The 17,156-nt window shown below is 38.8% G+C and overlaps 2 protein-coding genes across 2 annotated transcripts; one reads left to right on the top strand and one right to left on the bottom strand.

Moving 5' to 3' along the window:
- Window positions 1–319: 319 nt before the first annotated feature.
- Window positions 320–2,413, bottom strand: CUNH12orf60 (chromosome unknown C12orf60 homolog). The gene has a single exon (XM_055336814.1). It carries the CDS (start codon window positions 2,411–2,413, stop codon window positions 1,682–1,684), a length of 732 nt encoding a protein of 243 aa, XP_055192789.1. The 3' UTR covers window positions 320–1,681.
- A 2,324-nt stretch (window positions 2,414–4,737) lies between these two features.
- On the top strand, window positions 4,738–13,518 carry SMCO3 (single-pass membrane protein with coiled-coil domains 3). Its single transcript, XM_055336813.1, has 2 exons — window positions 4,738–4,820; window positions 12,500–13,518. Exon 2 carries the CDS (start codon window positions 12,516–12,518, stop codon window positions 13,191–13,193), a length of 678 nt encoding a protein of 225 aa, XP_055192788.1. The 5' UTR covers window positions 4,738–4,820; window positions 12,500–12,515; the 3' UTR covers window positions 13,194–13,518.
- The last annotated feature ends 3,638 nt before the right edge of the window (window positions 13,519–17,156 follow it).

The raw sequence follows: 17,156 nt of genomic DNA, 5'->3' as shown, positions 1-17,156 counted from the left end.
TCTCCATGTCTCTTATGAATAAATAAATACAATCTTAAAAAAAATAATAAGCCATCTACTAATGGAATACCTATTTCAAATGCGCAAGGTTTCAGCTTTGGAGCTGAGAGATAATGTAGAGTTCACGTCTTGATACTCATCCTTTTCTCAAGCCCTCTAAGTCCTGAAACTGTCAAATACCCTTGGCTCTTGCCACAGGACATTCTGAAGGTCTTCCTGTTTAGGGGCAAGGAAGAGATTCCTAATTCAAAATTATAGTGGTGATTCCAATGACAGCCTTGGCTTTGGAAGCTGAGCTCCTAACTCAGGCTAGCAAAAATGCAACTTCAAAGTATCCACAACTGAGGAGGTCATGGTGGCAACCTTGGTGGATGTGACTGCATCGCAGACTTAAAAGTACAGAAATAGAGTGTATTCTTCCCCCACTCCATCAAATGCTCACAGTTTTTTTTTCTCTTTCAGTTTTTCATATTTCAGCCTAGTTTTTAAGTGTAGGGAAATATGTTTTATTTGTAGAGGAGAAAATGAGATTTCAAACTTGAGATGAGAACATGTTTGAATGAGGACAAACCTTAGGTATTCTCAGAAGAAAAATTCCAAGAAAGAACTAGAGTTATTCATTGCTTTTTAAAAATTCTCAACAAAGTTCCTGTTAGGTGTCATGTAGAATAGGGCCATCTTGAAAGCATACACTCTTTCCCATGGATAAGGGCCAAAGACCTTCTGGTAGGCAAGGGATTTGTCTAACCTTCCTTCCCCAATACAAGCACATCTCAGAAATCCTACTTCTATGAGTGTTACAGTCTTTTCTTTGTGAAAGGTTAGAGCACCTCCATTTTTGAAACTCCAATAGCTCCTAATTATAACACCTCAATAGGAGACAGACAAGAATAAACCATTTGCCCTGGTCTTATCCAAGTAAGAAAACTATTACTCTTCATTGATTGTTCTTATTTACTCCTGGATAAGTCATACCAAAAGAATCTAGTGATGGCTTATGATAGGTAAGGCACTGATGATACAGAGATTGGTATATGAGTGACAAAAATGCAGAAGGTAGGGGCACCTGGGTGGCTCAGATGGTTAAGCATCTGCCTTCAGCTCAGGTCATGATCTCAGGGTCCTGGGATTGAGCCCCACAGCAGGCTCCCTGCTCAGTAGGGAGTCTGCTTCTGCCTATGCCACTACCCCTGCTCATTCTTTCTCTCTCTCTCAATTAAACAAAATCTTTTTAAAAATGCCGAAAATTACTTTATATGTTTCCTGTGCCTGAACAGTAGTTTCTGCCAGATTATCTAATGATAATGTTTACATTTACCTGGACTTCTCACTGTAGTATCTAGAAATAGGACTACTAAGAGTAGAAATTAGTTTAGGGTTATTTTAATTATGCTTTAAGATGATATGTAATGTTTAGAGACATCCTCAAATGTAATACATTTCCTTGATGTTCTGAACAATATGTTATTTTTAGTAACTGCCATTTCAAGTAGGTTTTCTTTGATTATTTTTATTTGAATAAAGCAAAACTTGAGGTAAATGGTCTACTGGGTGACTACTCTTTGTACTTCTGTCCTAACATAACTCATTTGTGGCATCAAAGGTCTTAAAACATACTCCAAATATTCACAGGATACAAAATGATTTTCTGACAGAAATGAGCAGTTCTGTTGCACTCCTACTAGTAATTGGCTTTCTTGGGCACAGAAACCTTGGTTTCCATAGTATTTATGGCTTTTTGGAGGACTTCTAAGATTGGCGCTACTGTTTTGACAACTTCCTCCAACTGAACTGCAATTGACTTGATGGTATTCTTGGAATCCTCAGTTTCTAGCACATCCTGCAATTTTTTCAAGATGTCTATTGTACCAATTTTGGATGGACCCGGACTTGTGTTTTTCTTGGATGTGTTGGCATCTGATTGCTCTTTGGTGTCTTTTCTATAGAGGTCACCTAACTGAAGATTCATGACGGGATATTTCATCAAGAGTGAAAGAGAAGATTCCAAAATCCCAAGGATGTTGCTACTATTCAATGCAGAGACAATGACTGGTGTTTGAACAGTTTTGAACACTTCTTTAGCCGACTGCTGCAACTCCTTTACATTGGTGGTATTCTCAACCATAGAGCAAACAGCTGTTGCAATCTTGGAATATAAAGGTTCCTTTTGCATTTGGTCATACTTTGTCTCCACTACAGATTGCATCTCTTTAAAAATTTTGAACATTTGTTCAAAGACATCCTTGGCATTATCATCTTCTTTCACAGTCATGGACTGGATCTGAGTATTCATAGTGCTGTTAAACAATTCAATAAGCATGTTAGTGAAGGCAGCAAGATCTTGCATGTGAAGGAAAAATGTTTTGGCAGCTTGAACCAGCCTCTCTTTATCCTCTTCTGATTCTGAAGACATTTCTCCAACAAAAATGTTTCAGTACTGCAAAATAGAGTAGTAATAAAGATGAAAACTTAAATTATATTTGTCAGCCATAAAGAGATTGACAGTATAATCTAACTGTGAAATTAACTACCGTCAAGGGTAGGAAAGCCACACAGGCTATAAAGCAGAAATGATCCTGTGCTTTAATAAAAATAACAACAAAAATAACTAAAAGACAGAATAGGGATGTTTCAAAGAATTTAAGCCACATATCAGATTTTGGATGGTACTGGATTCTCAATTGGATATGCTGATATTTTCTTAGGTATCACCCTAAATAACTATCCAATCTGGTGGAAAAGATTGTATACGGCTTAAAACTTACATAGAAAGGCTCTGGTTCCTGTTAAGACAGAGCAAGCACACTGAGTACAACCAAAAATCCTGAACTAAATATATAAAGTAATTCTCAGATAATCTGAAAGGTGGGTAACAGCAGACCAAAAGGATAGAATACAACACTTCAAGATGATCAAGGCCATCTGATGCAGACTCCCAAGATCTCTGTCTTGCCTAAGAATGTATCTGTACTTTCACTGTAACTCACCCTCTTCTGCTATAGAGGAGAGTGTTGACGTCTCTAACCAATGTTCACAAGTAGAAGTCTGGGGGAGATACAAAAAGATAGGATTGTGAACATTGATCCAGGGATCCCGAACTAGCAATTTGCAGGCAAAGTCCGACCAGCAGATGTATTTTGTTTGAAAACAAAACCTCCAAAGATTTAGTGTTGCCTAGAGAATAAAATACAATTTCCTGGCATGGCATTTAAGGTAATCTACAAACTGCTCTTAATTTTCCACTAGTTCCCTTCCCTTCACTGCATTCACATATATCCTGGGCCACTAGCATAGTGCATTAATTTTGTTCCCTGAAAATGCTCTACAACATTAGCTCCTTTGTTCACAGTATTTCCTCCACCTGCATTAACTCCTCCCTGCCCTACTACCTACACACCTATTGAAATCCTACTTATCCATCCACACATTCTTCTTCCCTTTTTTCCTCTGTGCCCATACACAGTAAGCCCAAGATATGTTAATTGCAAAATGACACACTGGGCCAAAGTAAAGTAACACCCCACTTGGTCCTCCTTTAAAACTATAGAGCAGGGGATCCCTGGGTGGCTCGGTGGTTTGGCGCCTGCCTTTGGCCCAGGGTGCGATCCTGGAGTCCCAGGATCGAGTCCCGCATCGGGCTCCCGGCATGGAGCCTGCTTCTCCCTCCTCCTGTGTCTCTGCCTCTCTCTCTCTCTCTATCATAAATAAATAAAAATAAATAAATATTTTAAAAATAAAATAAAACTATAGAGCAGAACTTTAGATTTTACACATCTCCTAGCTGATGTCCCCGTTCTGAATCCTCTACTCACCCATTAACAATAGAAATTATTGTTATTAATGTAATAAGAATGGCTACCATTCAGTAAGTTTTTGCCATATATTAAGCACTATCTCAAATGCTTTACATGCATTATCTCAGTTGATCCATATGACAATCCATAAATTACAAACTAATATATCACACCAATTAAAAAATGAGATTAAGAGATTTCCCAGGGCTACATGGCTAGAGAGTGATTATTTGGGGGGCACACAAAATAAGGACTGTCCAACTCTAAAACCTTTGTGTTTTTTCCATTAAAGTTTTATGGGGACTGGGTGATCTTCCTGCTTCTGAGATGTCCCCGCTGTAGATGAAACAATGGGGATGAGAACAGAATCTAGAAGGAGAAGCATGGAAGACTCTAAGCTTTAAGAGAAAGAAGTTGATCTATAAGGCATTCCTATTGTCAGGGCATTCACCAACACAATAAGAGATGGTGATAAAGAGAAGAACTAGCCAGGAAAGAAGAGCACACACACAAAAACTGCATTTGGCTACAAATAATCTGGATTTCTATCTCTTTCAAGAAGGTAAACAAAGGCATCAGCAACAGATGTAGTATAAATGCAATAGAAACTAGAAGGAAACTTAATATCTGGAATAGCTAACAAGACAGAATGCCAGAAGCTGAGAGCTGCAATCAAAGAGCCATCTTCTCCGCTGAACTGAATTAGCTCAGTTGTACAGCACTTTTCAACAATTAACGTCCATGAAAGGACAGAAAATTAAATGTTTTACTGTGTTATTAGTTTTTCAAATTAGACTGTTTCATACATACTTATTTTATATTAATATAGGAAACAGAAGAATTCTGAGAACTAGGAATGCAGAAGTACTCTATAAACCAGACAGGCAGAGGGACCCAGCAGAGACTAGCAAAGGCTGTTAAGTCATCACATTCCATGGAAACACCCAGATGAAACCAGATGAGAAAGCTCTTCAACAATGCTCCTAAACCAACTGCTGGGACTACTGAACTCAGAAACACGGCAAGGTAAGCAATGTGGATATTTCTACTTGTATTGATATGATAATTCTGTTTCTCCGGATTAAAGGGTATTTGAGGTAACATGTTAATCTTCAATCCTAGCCATAAATGTGATAAAGTCACAAAATGACTTTGTTTTAGGAGGGTCTGCTGGCTCTTCCTTGTAATTATTTACTTCTCTGAAGACACCAGATAAAGAAGAAAATTAACAGCTTATATGACTGATTAAGTCAGAGGGGAAGAAGAAGCAGTAAAGATAGCAAATTTAGAAAGGATTAAGGACAAAATGACACCTGTGTATTGTTTACATGGATTGTAACATTTCTTTTTATGTCTCTAACATCAGTACAAGAACTCAGCATCAGTGAAAGAAATGTGCAATCTGATACTCACTAATTTATAGTGTTTCTGCTCCCTTATAAGTTACATTACATTTAAATGTCGCCTGTCTCCAAGTAGACTGTTATCTACCTACCTTGAGGGCAAGGTCAGGAATCTTCTTTAGAAGAACGTATATGAGAAAGAGTGTCATCACATCATTATCAACTTTTTGTTTTTGTTTTTTTAATTAAAAGCCAGGGTTTTGATTTAAATTAAAGAAGACTCTCCGAACTAGTTAGTAGCTGTTATTTTCTTTTGAAAAGTTTCGGGTTTCATCTATTCTTTATCCCCAAACTCCCAAATAAGTGAACTTTGCAGGATAGCTGGACCCAACATGGATAGTGAGGATAGTGACAGCACAGAATAGCTTAAAACCTCAGAGAGCACTAATGACTAAACATTAGAGGCTGAGACATGTTTTCTCTGTCTCTCTTTCTTTAATTGTCACTATTGGAAAAGCTCAACAATACATAAAAGTAGAAATCATAATAAAGTGTCATATACCCAGAACCCAGCTTCAAAAATTATGACAACAGGTTGATCTTATTTCCTCCCTAACCCTACTCCACACTCCCAGATTTTTTGGAAGCAAATCTCAGAGATCATGGGTATCATTTCATCACTGACCTATTCACTATGTATTTCTACAAAAGCAAAAACTCGTCTTTTTGAAATGTAACTTTGTGCTTCCCAAAATAACAGTATTCAATAGAACTGTCTTTGGCTTTGAAACACACATAGTGCCTTGCTACAAAAATTTATTTTTGATGATGGTGTAAAAGTTTTTGGAATGCAATTTGCAATACATATCAAAAGTAATAAAAACTTCAATTCCCAATGATTATATAGTTCTTCTGGAAATTTATCTTGAGGAAATAATCCAGATAATTGAAAAGGAGGGGGGAAATGTTTATTAAAATGCCCACTACAATATTATGATAGGGAAACAATTAGGTATTTATTAAATTATGGTAGATATCTTATAGAATACTTTGTATAGGGATCTCTGGGTGGCGCAGCGGTTTGGCGCCTGCCTTTGGCCCAGGGCGCGATCCTGGAGATCCGGGATCGAATCCCACGTCGGGCTCCCGGTGCATGGAGCCTGCTTCTCCCTCTGCCTTTGTCTCTGCCTCTCTCTCTCTCTGTGTGTGACTATCATAAATAATAAAAAAAAATAATACTTTGTATAATAAAATTATTATAAAACCAGGAACATGAAAATATGTTTAAGTAAATAAATATAAGATGAAAATTTTATTTACACTATTATTACAACTTTGTAAAAATAATTATACATTTAAACAAACCTTAGAAAGGAACAACCAAAAAAATTAAGATGGTAGGTTTATGGGTGTTTTTCCTTCTTTTTTTTCAAGTGTTTATATATTAGTTGTATTGATCTTGTGCTTTAAAGTACTTTTTAAATCAAATCTTTTATTTTCAATTTCTTCATGTTATAATTCTATCATCTATCAAAACACAGATCACATGTCACTTTCTCCATGAAGCTTCCTCTAAACACCTCAAGTGTATTTCCCTCTTTAAGTTTCTGTAACATTTGACATTTAGCTACTGTTATTTGCAAAAGTATCCTGAGAATTTTTCATTTGAATATGTGATAATCAATGCATTTTTCCCCAAAAAATCTAAAATAACTGTATAGTATCACTAAATAAATTTTAACTTTTAGATACAATCATCAATATATTTCTACTATTTCTTAGACGCTCGAGAATGTTGACTTCTCCTTGCAACAATATTGACAAGGTTAATTTTGTTAAGAATCTATTTGAAGTTACTCTGTTTCCATTCCAATCTCCATTTCCAGGCTGACCACTGGTATCGGCATTAACAAGTTTCTTTTTTATTGAAATAACAAGTCAAAATACATGTGATTTCCAAACTTCCTTTTGGCAACAGAACTCTCTCATCAAAGAAAATTTTACGCACCCACAATCAAGTAGAGCAACAAGAAAGCACAACTGTTTCAGCAACCGCTGGGGTGAAAGAGACATGCCAGAGACAGGAGCGCCGCCTGCTGGCCAGCGATTCTCCGTCAGCACACCCTAGGGCTCTTTAGAACCTTCATGAACCATAGCAATAAAATACTCAAATAACAGTACAAACTCTGCAGTTCAGAAGTGGATGGTAACTGTGCAAAGCGAATTTTTCAGACAGGGATCACTATCATGTGATAATGTAAAAATCACATTTACCACACAAAAGGTGCAAGTAGTAAGAAATGGATTGAGAATACCATTTAGCTACCTGTAGGCGCCAATCTTTAAAATTCATTTATAAAGTGACTTTGAAGTGACTTGTAAGGGGTGCCTGGCTAGCGCAGTTGGCAGAACACATGACTCTTGTTGACCTCAAGATCTTGAGTTCAAGCTCTGTGTTGGGCACGGAAAAAAAGATCCTTGGTTTTTGTTTTGTTTTGTTTTGTTCTAAGATTTTATCTATTCATGGAGGGGGTTGGGGAGCAGAGGGAGAGGAACAGTTAGACTCCCAGCTGCTCGGAGCCCAACACAGGCCTCTGTCTCAGGAATGGAAGATGATGTCCTCAATCCAAACTAAGAGCCAGATGCTCAACCAACTGAGCCACTCAGGTGCCCCAAAAGAAATGATTTTTAAAAGACTGAATTTTAAAGTTGATATTTAAAATGTCATCCCTGAAAATGTAGTAAGATAGGGAAAAGTATATGGCCCAGAACTCCTCTTAGGTGAATACTATATATTGTTGGTAAGACATCACTTGAGCTTGTGTAGGTAACAGCTATGATATTCAAGAAAGGTGGTTCCAACTAATTGCAAGGCTTTTGTTTTGCTGAGTGAAGTAAGCAATTTGAGAGTCAGAGCTAAATTGTCATTGGCAATAATGGAAATGCAGTACGTGGCTAACTTTTTCCACGTGGTGTATAACCTCTCTTTTAAATATCAAGTACAGGGGGATCCCTGGGTGGCACAGCGGTTTGGCCCCTGCCTTTGGCCCAGGGCGCGATCCTGGAGACCCGGGATCGAGTCCCACGTCGGGCTCTCAGTACATGGAGCCTGCTTCTCCCTCTGCCTGTGTCTCTGCCTCTCTCTCTCTCTCTCTCTCTCTCTCTCTCTCTCTCTCTGTGACTATCATAAATAAATAAAAATTAAATATCAAGTACAGGGCAGCCCAGGTGGTTCAGCGGTTTAGCACCACCTTCAGCCTAGGGCCTGATCCTGGAGACCTGGGATGAGTCCCCCCTTGGGCTCCCCGCAGGGAGCCTGCTTCTCCCTCTGCCTCTCTCTGTGTCATGAATGAATGAATGAATGAATGAATGAATAGATAAATAAATAAATAAATATCAAGTACATATTTAAGAGTAACAATTTGATAAGGGTACAAGTTATTAACCTTCCCAGATGACTGAATGTTTCCATATGGCCCTAGTGTTAATACATGTTAACTTGTGGGTTGTTTGAAATTTGAATTTGCACAAATCAACCACCAACCTTATAATTTCAAAGGACATATTACTTTCAACTCAACATGTCGTTTTAAGTCTGTCTCGACTACCTAACTAGATTAAAAATGCCATAAAAGCAGGGACCATGTCCTTTTCATTTTTGTGTGCTCCATAGAGCCCAGCATGTTATCTAATACATAGTAAGGGACTAGTCCATTAGATAGATTGTTACTTAATTATTAAACTGTTTCCGTCACCAGGCTCTTCAAATTTCACCTGTCCAAAAATAATTCATTAGTTTCACCTTCAAATCCTACCTCTCCCCCACCTAATTCTCTAACATTTATCTCATCCTTGCGATGGAAATAATTTTGAACCGTATTCAGTACTGGAAAAGTATCAGGTGGCAGGCCTGCTGAAGATCTATTTGCATAAGGAAACTTCCCAAAGCCCTTCACCAAGAGAAAAGGAGCTGGGAAGGTAAGTCCAACTCAGAAAAATAAAAGTCCTTTTTCATTGATTTGAAAAGTAATTCAGAGCACATCATGATGTCTTACTCAAACTTGTTACTGGCACAGAATTATAGATTGATATCTGGAAACTGGGAAGAAGAGTATAAAAGTACATGTGTCAGGCCGTGGTTGGTTGTATAAAAGAAAGAAAATATAATTGAAAAAGGGCTGGGTCTTTGATTTGTGATCTTTGATTGAAGTCTTTTCATCAATTTAATTAGCTACTATTCTTTTATTGTCTGGAGTTGTTTGCTCATTTAGCTATTAGATAACTACTGTTTTTCTTATTGATATCAATAGTCTTTAGAAATTCATACTTCATTTTTTGTGTACCATTCCCAATTTCTTTTTAGTTCTTTTTACATGGTATGGTCATCTTTGTTAGTCAAATTTTTGTGTGACTTTTTTCCTTTGGGTTTAAACTTATAAAGCCCTCCTCCATATAGACATTTGAAAATTATCCACTTTCTTCTGGCTGTTTTATCATTTTTTTTTACAGACATTACACTAACTTCTTAAAATTAATTTTTCACCCCCAAAACTAGCCCATTATGCCAAGAACATCTATAGAACAATAATTTCAATTACCATCAATTTGAGAGTCTATGTTCATTATGTATTAAATGTATAGAAGGGTCTGTTTTCAGAACTATCTTGTTCCATGATTCCATTGAAGAAACCTCCCCCCTTGTAAGTAGGGCCAGCCCTAACCCAGAGGCAGCCCATCCAGGCATCTTCCTGAAATTTTAGCAACTAAAAGCATTCTGTTCACAATAAGAAAACCATTTCCCCCCCTACACCCTGATTGGAATGTCCCTGAATAGGTTCATGTTGACCCTCTGCGAAATCAACCTGGATGCCATGCGACTCCCGCGGTTCTTTTGCCTTTAGGTGGTTTCTTTCCTTTTGCCTTTAAAAGATCCCTGTAATTGCTAATCGGGGCTCTTTTCCTCCTCGGAGGCGGAGAGCCCGTTTGCGCAAACGTTCAATAAACCCTCTTGCTGATTGCATCTGCTTGTCTGGGGTCTGGGTCTCTGGGGCGTCCACCGGGACACGTTGGCACCCGTGAGCCAGGGTCCAACACCATCTACTCTTGTACCTATACAATACTATTATTTTTATAATGTTTTAATATTTGGGGAAGAAAAGTCCCATTATTACTCTTCTAAAAAAATAAGAAATCTCACCTATTTAGTTTTGTTTAATTTTATTTAAACTCTGGGGAGAAAAGGAAGAGAAAATGGAGTTTTTATATCTGTGTGGGATCTGGGTATATTTTCTCTTCAAGTAAATAGCATCCTGATTTTTTATTTTATGATTAATTTGTCAAGGTGTGTTAAAATAATGAGTTAACTGGGAAGAAACTGACCATTTGGAAGCATTCAATCTCCTCATTCAGGAGGAAGGCTCATCTCTCCTTTTGTTAGGCAAATAGAACCACATACCTTTTCTGGAAGCTATGCCTTCAGATAAGAGCAGATGATAGCTGCTAGAGATATTTTATACTTTCTCAGGCTAAGAAAGACTCCTCTCACCTAAATATCTGAGTTGGAATGTTGCTGATGGTCTTCCAAACTCAGTCAGAAACTGGAGTTTTCACTTCATGATAATATCTGAGAACTAGGAGTAAAAAAAAGAGAAAACGTTGAATAGAAAATTTCTGGAAGAAAAAACAGAGAAATCAAAGTTCAGATTTGTGCAGTTTGCAACCCAAAGGAGGTGAGCTGGGGAATATTTAACAAACCCTCAACAATTTTTTTAAATGAAATTGAAGTATTTTCTAAGTACTGTTTTGTGGAAATTTGTGTAACACGTGGATGTGTGTGTGTGTGTGTGTGTGTATGTGCTGGATCTGAATCAAAGATAAAAATGAATTTCTGACCATGATAAGGTTTATCCTATCAGGGGTACCAAGGCATTTTTCTAAACTGAACAACATAAATGATTATGTTTCCAATCCATTTAAAAAAAAATGTTTCCCCTTTCTATTTCCAACTTCCAACTGGAGGATAGGCTATTTTCATGTTTCATGAGAGAAAAATATCTTCATTCTTTCATCCCATGCTTAAGAGAGTCCCCATATCTAGGCTAGCAGCCATGGTCTCAGAATAGATAGGGGCCAAATTCATCAGGATGTTGTTTACGAGAGAATGTGCCAGCTCCCACACAGATTTCATTTTCTCTTTTCTCCCAAGAGTTTAAAAATAAAAGTGCCAGGCACATAGTGCCAGGCACATAGTAAGCCTTAATTAAGGAAAGCTTCCAGAAGAAAGTGATCCCAGAGCTGAGTCTTGAAGGCCAACCAGGAATTAGGACAAAGAAGAGTGAAGACATGCATATTGTGACATTGTTCTACCAGGGCTCAAACTTTTTTACCCAAATAAACTCAGAAGATGCTTGTGCTTTTTTTCTCTGAGCCAGTGGAACAGACACAAGAAGGCTCCTACCTGATTCGTTGTATTCATTCTATGGTGTACTCTTGCTACTTATTTTTTAATACCTTCGTGAAACGGCATCATCTTCTTACTAAGGCTAATTCTAGCTAATCTCCATCGTGCCCAAGTGCATTATAAGCCAGTCTAAATAATTTAAGTTATAAGCTTTGCAAATGGAGACCACAGATAGTTGTAACTGTACTGTCCCCTGCACCATGCTCACTCTCCCCAAGCGAATTTTAATCTAAAGAATTTTGAATATATACGCTTAACATGAAAATTTTTTGTAAAGATTCTAGTATGTGTATTGTCTTTAATGTCCATAGGCTTAGAGAACAAATAATTTGCCTGTAAAGACCTATAGAGTGACTGGAATATTATAAATTAAGATAACAGTATATAAACAAAATTAGATATTAATAGCCCTGTAAACTCAGAGATCTTAATATTCTTCTGGCCCTACTAATTTATCTCCAAATATTAGAGAAATCAATCTGGTAGATCTATTCAGTGTGGTGACTAGGGTTTGGGAAAATTAAGGAGTATTGGTAATCAAGAGTTAACCGTATCAAACTGCAGTCTATGTCAAACCTTATTAAATATGGCTTGGAAATAATCACATTTATTTATTATTAATCAGATGCTTGCTAAACACATATGTTTCCTATCCAGGATTTCTCTCAACCACAAAAAAATTAGTGCCTTAATTAATGCATCAGGAGGTTGCATTGTTACCCATATTTATATAAACTACTAAGTTTCATAAAAACTGTTTTGAAGAACCTGTTGAATTTTCTGAGGAATTCCTTAGCACAGTGCTATTTTTCCACTTGTAAAGTAAGATTCATGGTCAAATGCACACAGACAGCAGACATTTTTCAAAATTTTTAGTGAGGATTTACGACTTTATTTTTCAGAGACTGTATCTGAAATATGGCTCAGAGTGACTTCTTCTATCCAGAAAACCCACGGAGAAGGCAAGAAGTAAACCGTCTTCACCAGCAGCTACTTGATTGCCTATCTGATAGCTTCCATGCCACCAATAAGCTGATTGGGGTTTTAAACATGCACTTGGGGTGCAAGCTGACCTCCATTGAGATGAAAAGAGATGGGACCATCAAAGAAAACTGTGATATCATCATCCAAGCCATGATGAAAATCCAAAAGGAATTGCAAAAGGTTGATGAAGCCCTAAAAGATAAACTAGAGCCAACCCTCTACAGAAAACTTCAAGATATTAAAGAAAAGGAAACAGAGAAAATTGCAATAGTACAAAAGGTCATTTCAGTCATCCTGGGAGAAGCTACTTCTGCAGCCAGTGCAGTCGCTGTTAAACTTGTAGGCTCAAATGTCACAACTGGCATCATTAACAAGTTGGTCACTGTGTTAGCTCAAATTGGTGCTTCTCTCCTTGGTAGTATAGGAGTTGCTGTTCTTGGCCTTGGCATAGATATGATATTCCGTGCCATCCTGGGAGCAGTGGAGAAAACACAGCTTCAAGCAGCCATTAAAAGTTATGAGACGCATCTGGTGGAATTCAAGTCAGCTTCAGAAAAATATCATCATGCCATTACTGAGGTCACCAACACAGTGAAACAGCAAATGAAATGAACAGCCACTGTGCCCCTGGAATATTTTTCTACTTCTCAATATAGTGTTTTGCTCCTTTGATTAGGTTCATTTTCTGTATGTTTCCAACATGGACAGAAATACAGTTAACAACTTGGAAAGATGTTTTAAGAGATGCTAAAATTAGATGACTCCAGAGTTTTGTATCAACAACAAATGCCTACATTGGTTGGTGCTAGAGGTAAAAGATTATATCCCAGGATGCTTCTTACTTTGCTCTACCAGATCAACTTTAGGTTAAATGCTATGGGTGTGGGGATTACCTTTCCCTTTTCTAACTCCCCAAATCATTAAAATTTAAGTTGAATGAGGAGAGTTTTATTTCTACCACTAGCTTCAGACATCATTTAGTACTAAGGGGATGTACTTAGTAACTTCTGCCTAGACACTAACTGTGGACTTTGAGTGAAATAGAAATACTACCATAATTTTGATCCTCAGTTTTTAAGGCTAATTTTTAATAAACTAGGAGACACTGACATATGGGTTGTAACAATTTACTTCAGTGATAAAAGGACACAATGGTTCTGTAACTTCCACTAATTACACCTTATAAATTTGAATGGATTTTTTAAGAGATAAAAGTTAAAACTAAAAAGATAAAGGTTCTGTTTCTGTCATTGCAATCAACCCTGGCCAACTGTGGTGCGATGATTAAATAACCCTCATTGTGAATGTTTGAACACTCTGGGACATTGGAAAAAAACAAACAAACATGCAAATCCCATCTACACGTGCATAAAATGTGTTTAGGATACAGGGAGAAGTTGTTACTCTTTTAGGAATTTGCCATTTAAAGGAGAGCCGTGATTTATTACCTCACGAGTTTTCAGAAAAATGACATTTCATTTTCTACAACAGCAGAATAAAGGAAGCTGTTTCTGCTTCATAAAACTTCAGGTGGCCCATTTCATTAATTACCTGATTTCAGAAAAATCCAGAGGCTAAGGAGGCCTAATGGTTCAGCTAATATCTGCACACACAAGTGTTTTCTAAATCCTTCACCAACTAATAACTTCCCATTGTGACTCTTAGCTTCTACTTACAAAATCATTAATAAGTTGCTGGTGCAAGAATGTGTTTGTTACAGCTGATTCTTGCATCCAAGTACAAGAAATGTCTCGAAGTTTTAAAAGCTCAGTGTATCTCAAAAATTAAAAATCTAGATGAAAGACCAACTTTTCAGATGCACTCTTCATTTTTCTCTTCTGTCACTGCCTCTCAAAATTAGTCGGAAAACTAAAGTAGTTCACCTTCAAAATTAAGTTTGATTTTTATTTTATTTTTTTTTATTACCTAACTTACAACTTCTACTAAACTACAAGACCATGTCATTGCTCTTTCTGGGACTCAAGATTCGGCCTAAAACCAAATCAAGAATTTGCTAAGACAAAGGCTAGTGTAGGTAAGGAACTGATTACAAACGTTTAAGTGCACCATGTAAATATTCTGCTGTTAAAAACCAACGTGTTATCTCCTTTGGTAGTTTGGAGTGTTTATAATGGGTAGTTAAGAACTGACCTCGGCCTCCCATATTTTCCTATAAGGGATATTAAGATCAGTGATAACAAAGGGTATCTCTTAGAAGTCAAATTTGTTAAGTGTTTAAACTTACCCTTAAGGGGAAGGGGGGGGGTAAGAGTCGTGGACAGAAGGAAGAGGACGATGACTGCACCTAAGTGATAATCCGCACACAGGTACAGTGATGTCATAAAGGACTCCTAGCTGGTGTAAAGACCGAAAGGCAGAAGCCAGTACCCATCAGCCTCGTGACTCGTAAATTTAAAACTTGCAAATTTAAAAATTGCAAACTTGCATCCCATTTCCACCTAAAAAAAAAAAAAACCTTATTGTAGATTAATCTATCGTTTACGAACAATCTGGGACTTTCACACGGGCACTGATGATTCATTCGCTCAGGTCTACAAACGATCTGTTGTGCCTATAAACTTGGGAACGGCCGTGATGGTAGCAAAGCGCAACAGGCACACTAGCAAATGTTACTCAGGGATCCGTTTTCAGACAGACACTCTCAAGAGGCCGCGCTTGCTTACATCATGAAAAAGACAAAAACAAAAACAAAAAACCCCAAAACTAACAAGTCCAGCCGACTGACCGCAAAACATCACCCTGGCCCGAAAAAGCCGGTATCCCGCACGGCGGTAATAAGAGCTTCCGGAAATTAAGTCAAATCGTCTCGGTCGGAGAGGCAAAGTAGTCCTCCCATCAGCCAATCACCTGCCCGACCCGCTAGGTTTTTCTTTCTATTGGTCTAAAGAAGTGTCAATTACTGCGGTTCTGCGCCATGAGGGCGGGCCCTTAGCACAGAATCAACCAATACGGTATGATGCGGAGCGGAAGAGACTCTGGTCCTGGGGGTCTTGGTTCCTCTCTATGGTGCCAGGGCCGAGAAACGCTAAGATCCTGGATCCTCAGGAATAGGAAGTGACGTAGGGATGGCGGAGGGGCGCGAGGTTTCAAGATGGCGGTGGCTGGGTGGCTGACCGGCTGGCTGAGGTGAAGGCCCCTACGAAGTAGAAGAGGCCGAGAATCGTTCCCTCCCCGCTTCTCGCAGTCCCAGGAACGCAGCAGAAGTGTGAGTGTGCAGGGTTGTCTCACTCCGTTTCTCCATCTTTCTTTCCCGTCTCGGCCCCGGGCCCTGCGGCTGCCTCGGGGACACCAGGCCCCTCTGCCCGGTTCTTCCCCTCCGCGGTGTGGGTCTCCCGGGTCGGGGGCCGGGGGCCGGGGGATCCTGGAGCCCGGAGCGGTGCGGCTTCTAGCGTGAAGCAGCAGCTCGCCCGAGTCGGTTAGCGCCTCTCTTGCCGGCCCGTTGGCGGGTTGCTTTAGATTTGACGCCTTCATGGACCTCGAGTCAGGATCAACCGTCTCTATGGTTTTGGCAGTTGCTGGTGCCGTTGTCTCTCTGGGTGGACCTGGGCTCAGTCCCGCTTGAACCCCGGCCTCTTCGGTTCAGTATAGGGGTTCCCCCCGCCCCGCCACGGTTCTGTGGCGCGATTTCCTTATCGTTTCTCTTGTAGACAAAAAGCGGTTTGTGCAGACTAGGGCTGCATTGTCTCCTGTAGAAATTCTTCTAATTCCCACCTGTTTTTTGTTTCACCTGTGGGAGAGGAGGGTCAGAACGGTAGCCCGAGGGTAACTGAGAGAGGACAGCAAGGAAGATCACAGGCCATCGGAAAAAAAAAAAAGAAGAAGAAGAAGAAGAAGAGAGGCCGTATTTATATTAATTTTGCTTGTTTCCGCCTACCTTCTCACCTTCTCACCTTCTCCCACTTCTTCTGAGAAGGAAACCCTGGACAGGGTCAGTTAGTTGCCACTGGAACAGCTCTGGAGCATTTAGCAGAAATGAAGGCATTTGAGGACTTGCTGAAAGAGGCGTTAACTAATGAGCTTTTCTGACAAAATCTTCAAGGAAGAAGGGAGGGTATTATAATTAATTGTGTGGGCTACTGGAAAAAATTGACCTCATGATCGTCCCTTTCACACCCTTTAAAAGTCTACTTTAAAGGGGGTGAATTTGTCAACTTTATTATTGGAAAAGAGTAAGTATTAAAAAGTTAAACAATTGGAATAAGAGAAAGAAGTAAAATAGCAGTGTCTTGGGTTAATAGAAATATTGACTTGCAAAATATTTTCCCTCAAACACAGTCATCCCTTTCGGTTACCATAAAAAGAAATAGAAGTCAGGAGTCAAGTAGGTGCTAGTAGAATAGTTCATGTCTTGACGTTTTTGGACACTTCTTCGTGTAATACTTTCATTTTTAATATTTGCACTCTTAGTTACGTTGTTGTTTGCTCTTGTGAGTCAAAAATTACATGTGAATTAGAACTAAATCTGAATTAGATTAGATCTCTCTCTCCATGGGGAGAGACAAGGGAGACATTTGTTGTTGAACCCAGATCATTACCCCATTCCCTTTTTATTCC

Source organism: Nyctereutes procyonoides, unplaced genomic scaffold (assembly GCF_905146905.1).
Source record: "Nyctereutes procyonoides isolate TBG_1078 unplaced genomic scaffold, NYPRO_anot_genome, whole genome shotgun sequence".
Classification (NCBI taxonomy): domain Eukaryota; kingdom Metazoa; phylum Chordata; class Mammalia; order Carnivora; family Canidae; genus Nyctereutes; species Nyctereutes procyonoides.
Note: the sequence above shows the minus strand (reverse complement) of the source record. Positions and strands in the feature narration are given on the sequence as shown.

What these genes read in the sequence shown, in the direction of transcription:
- CUNH12orf60 (XM_055336814.1), bottom strand. Translation starts at nt 2,413, where the DNA reads ATGTCTTCAGAATCAGAAGAGGATAAAGAGAGGCTGGTTCAAGCTGCC.
- SMCO3 (XM_055336813.1), top strand. Translation starts at nt 12,516, where the DNA reads ATGGCTCAGAGTGACTTCTTCTATCCAGAAAACCCACGGAGAAGGCAA.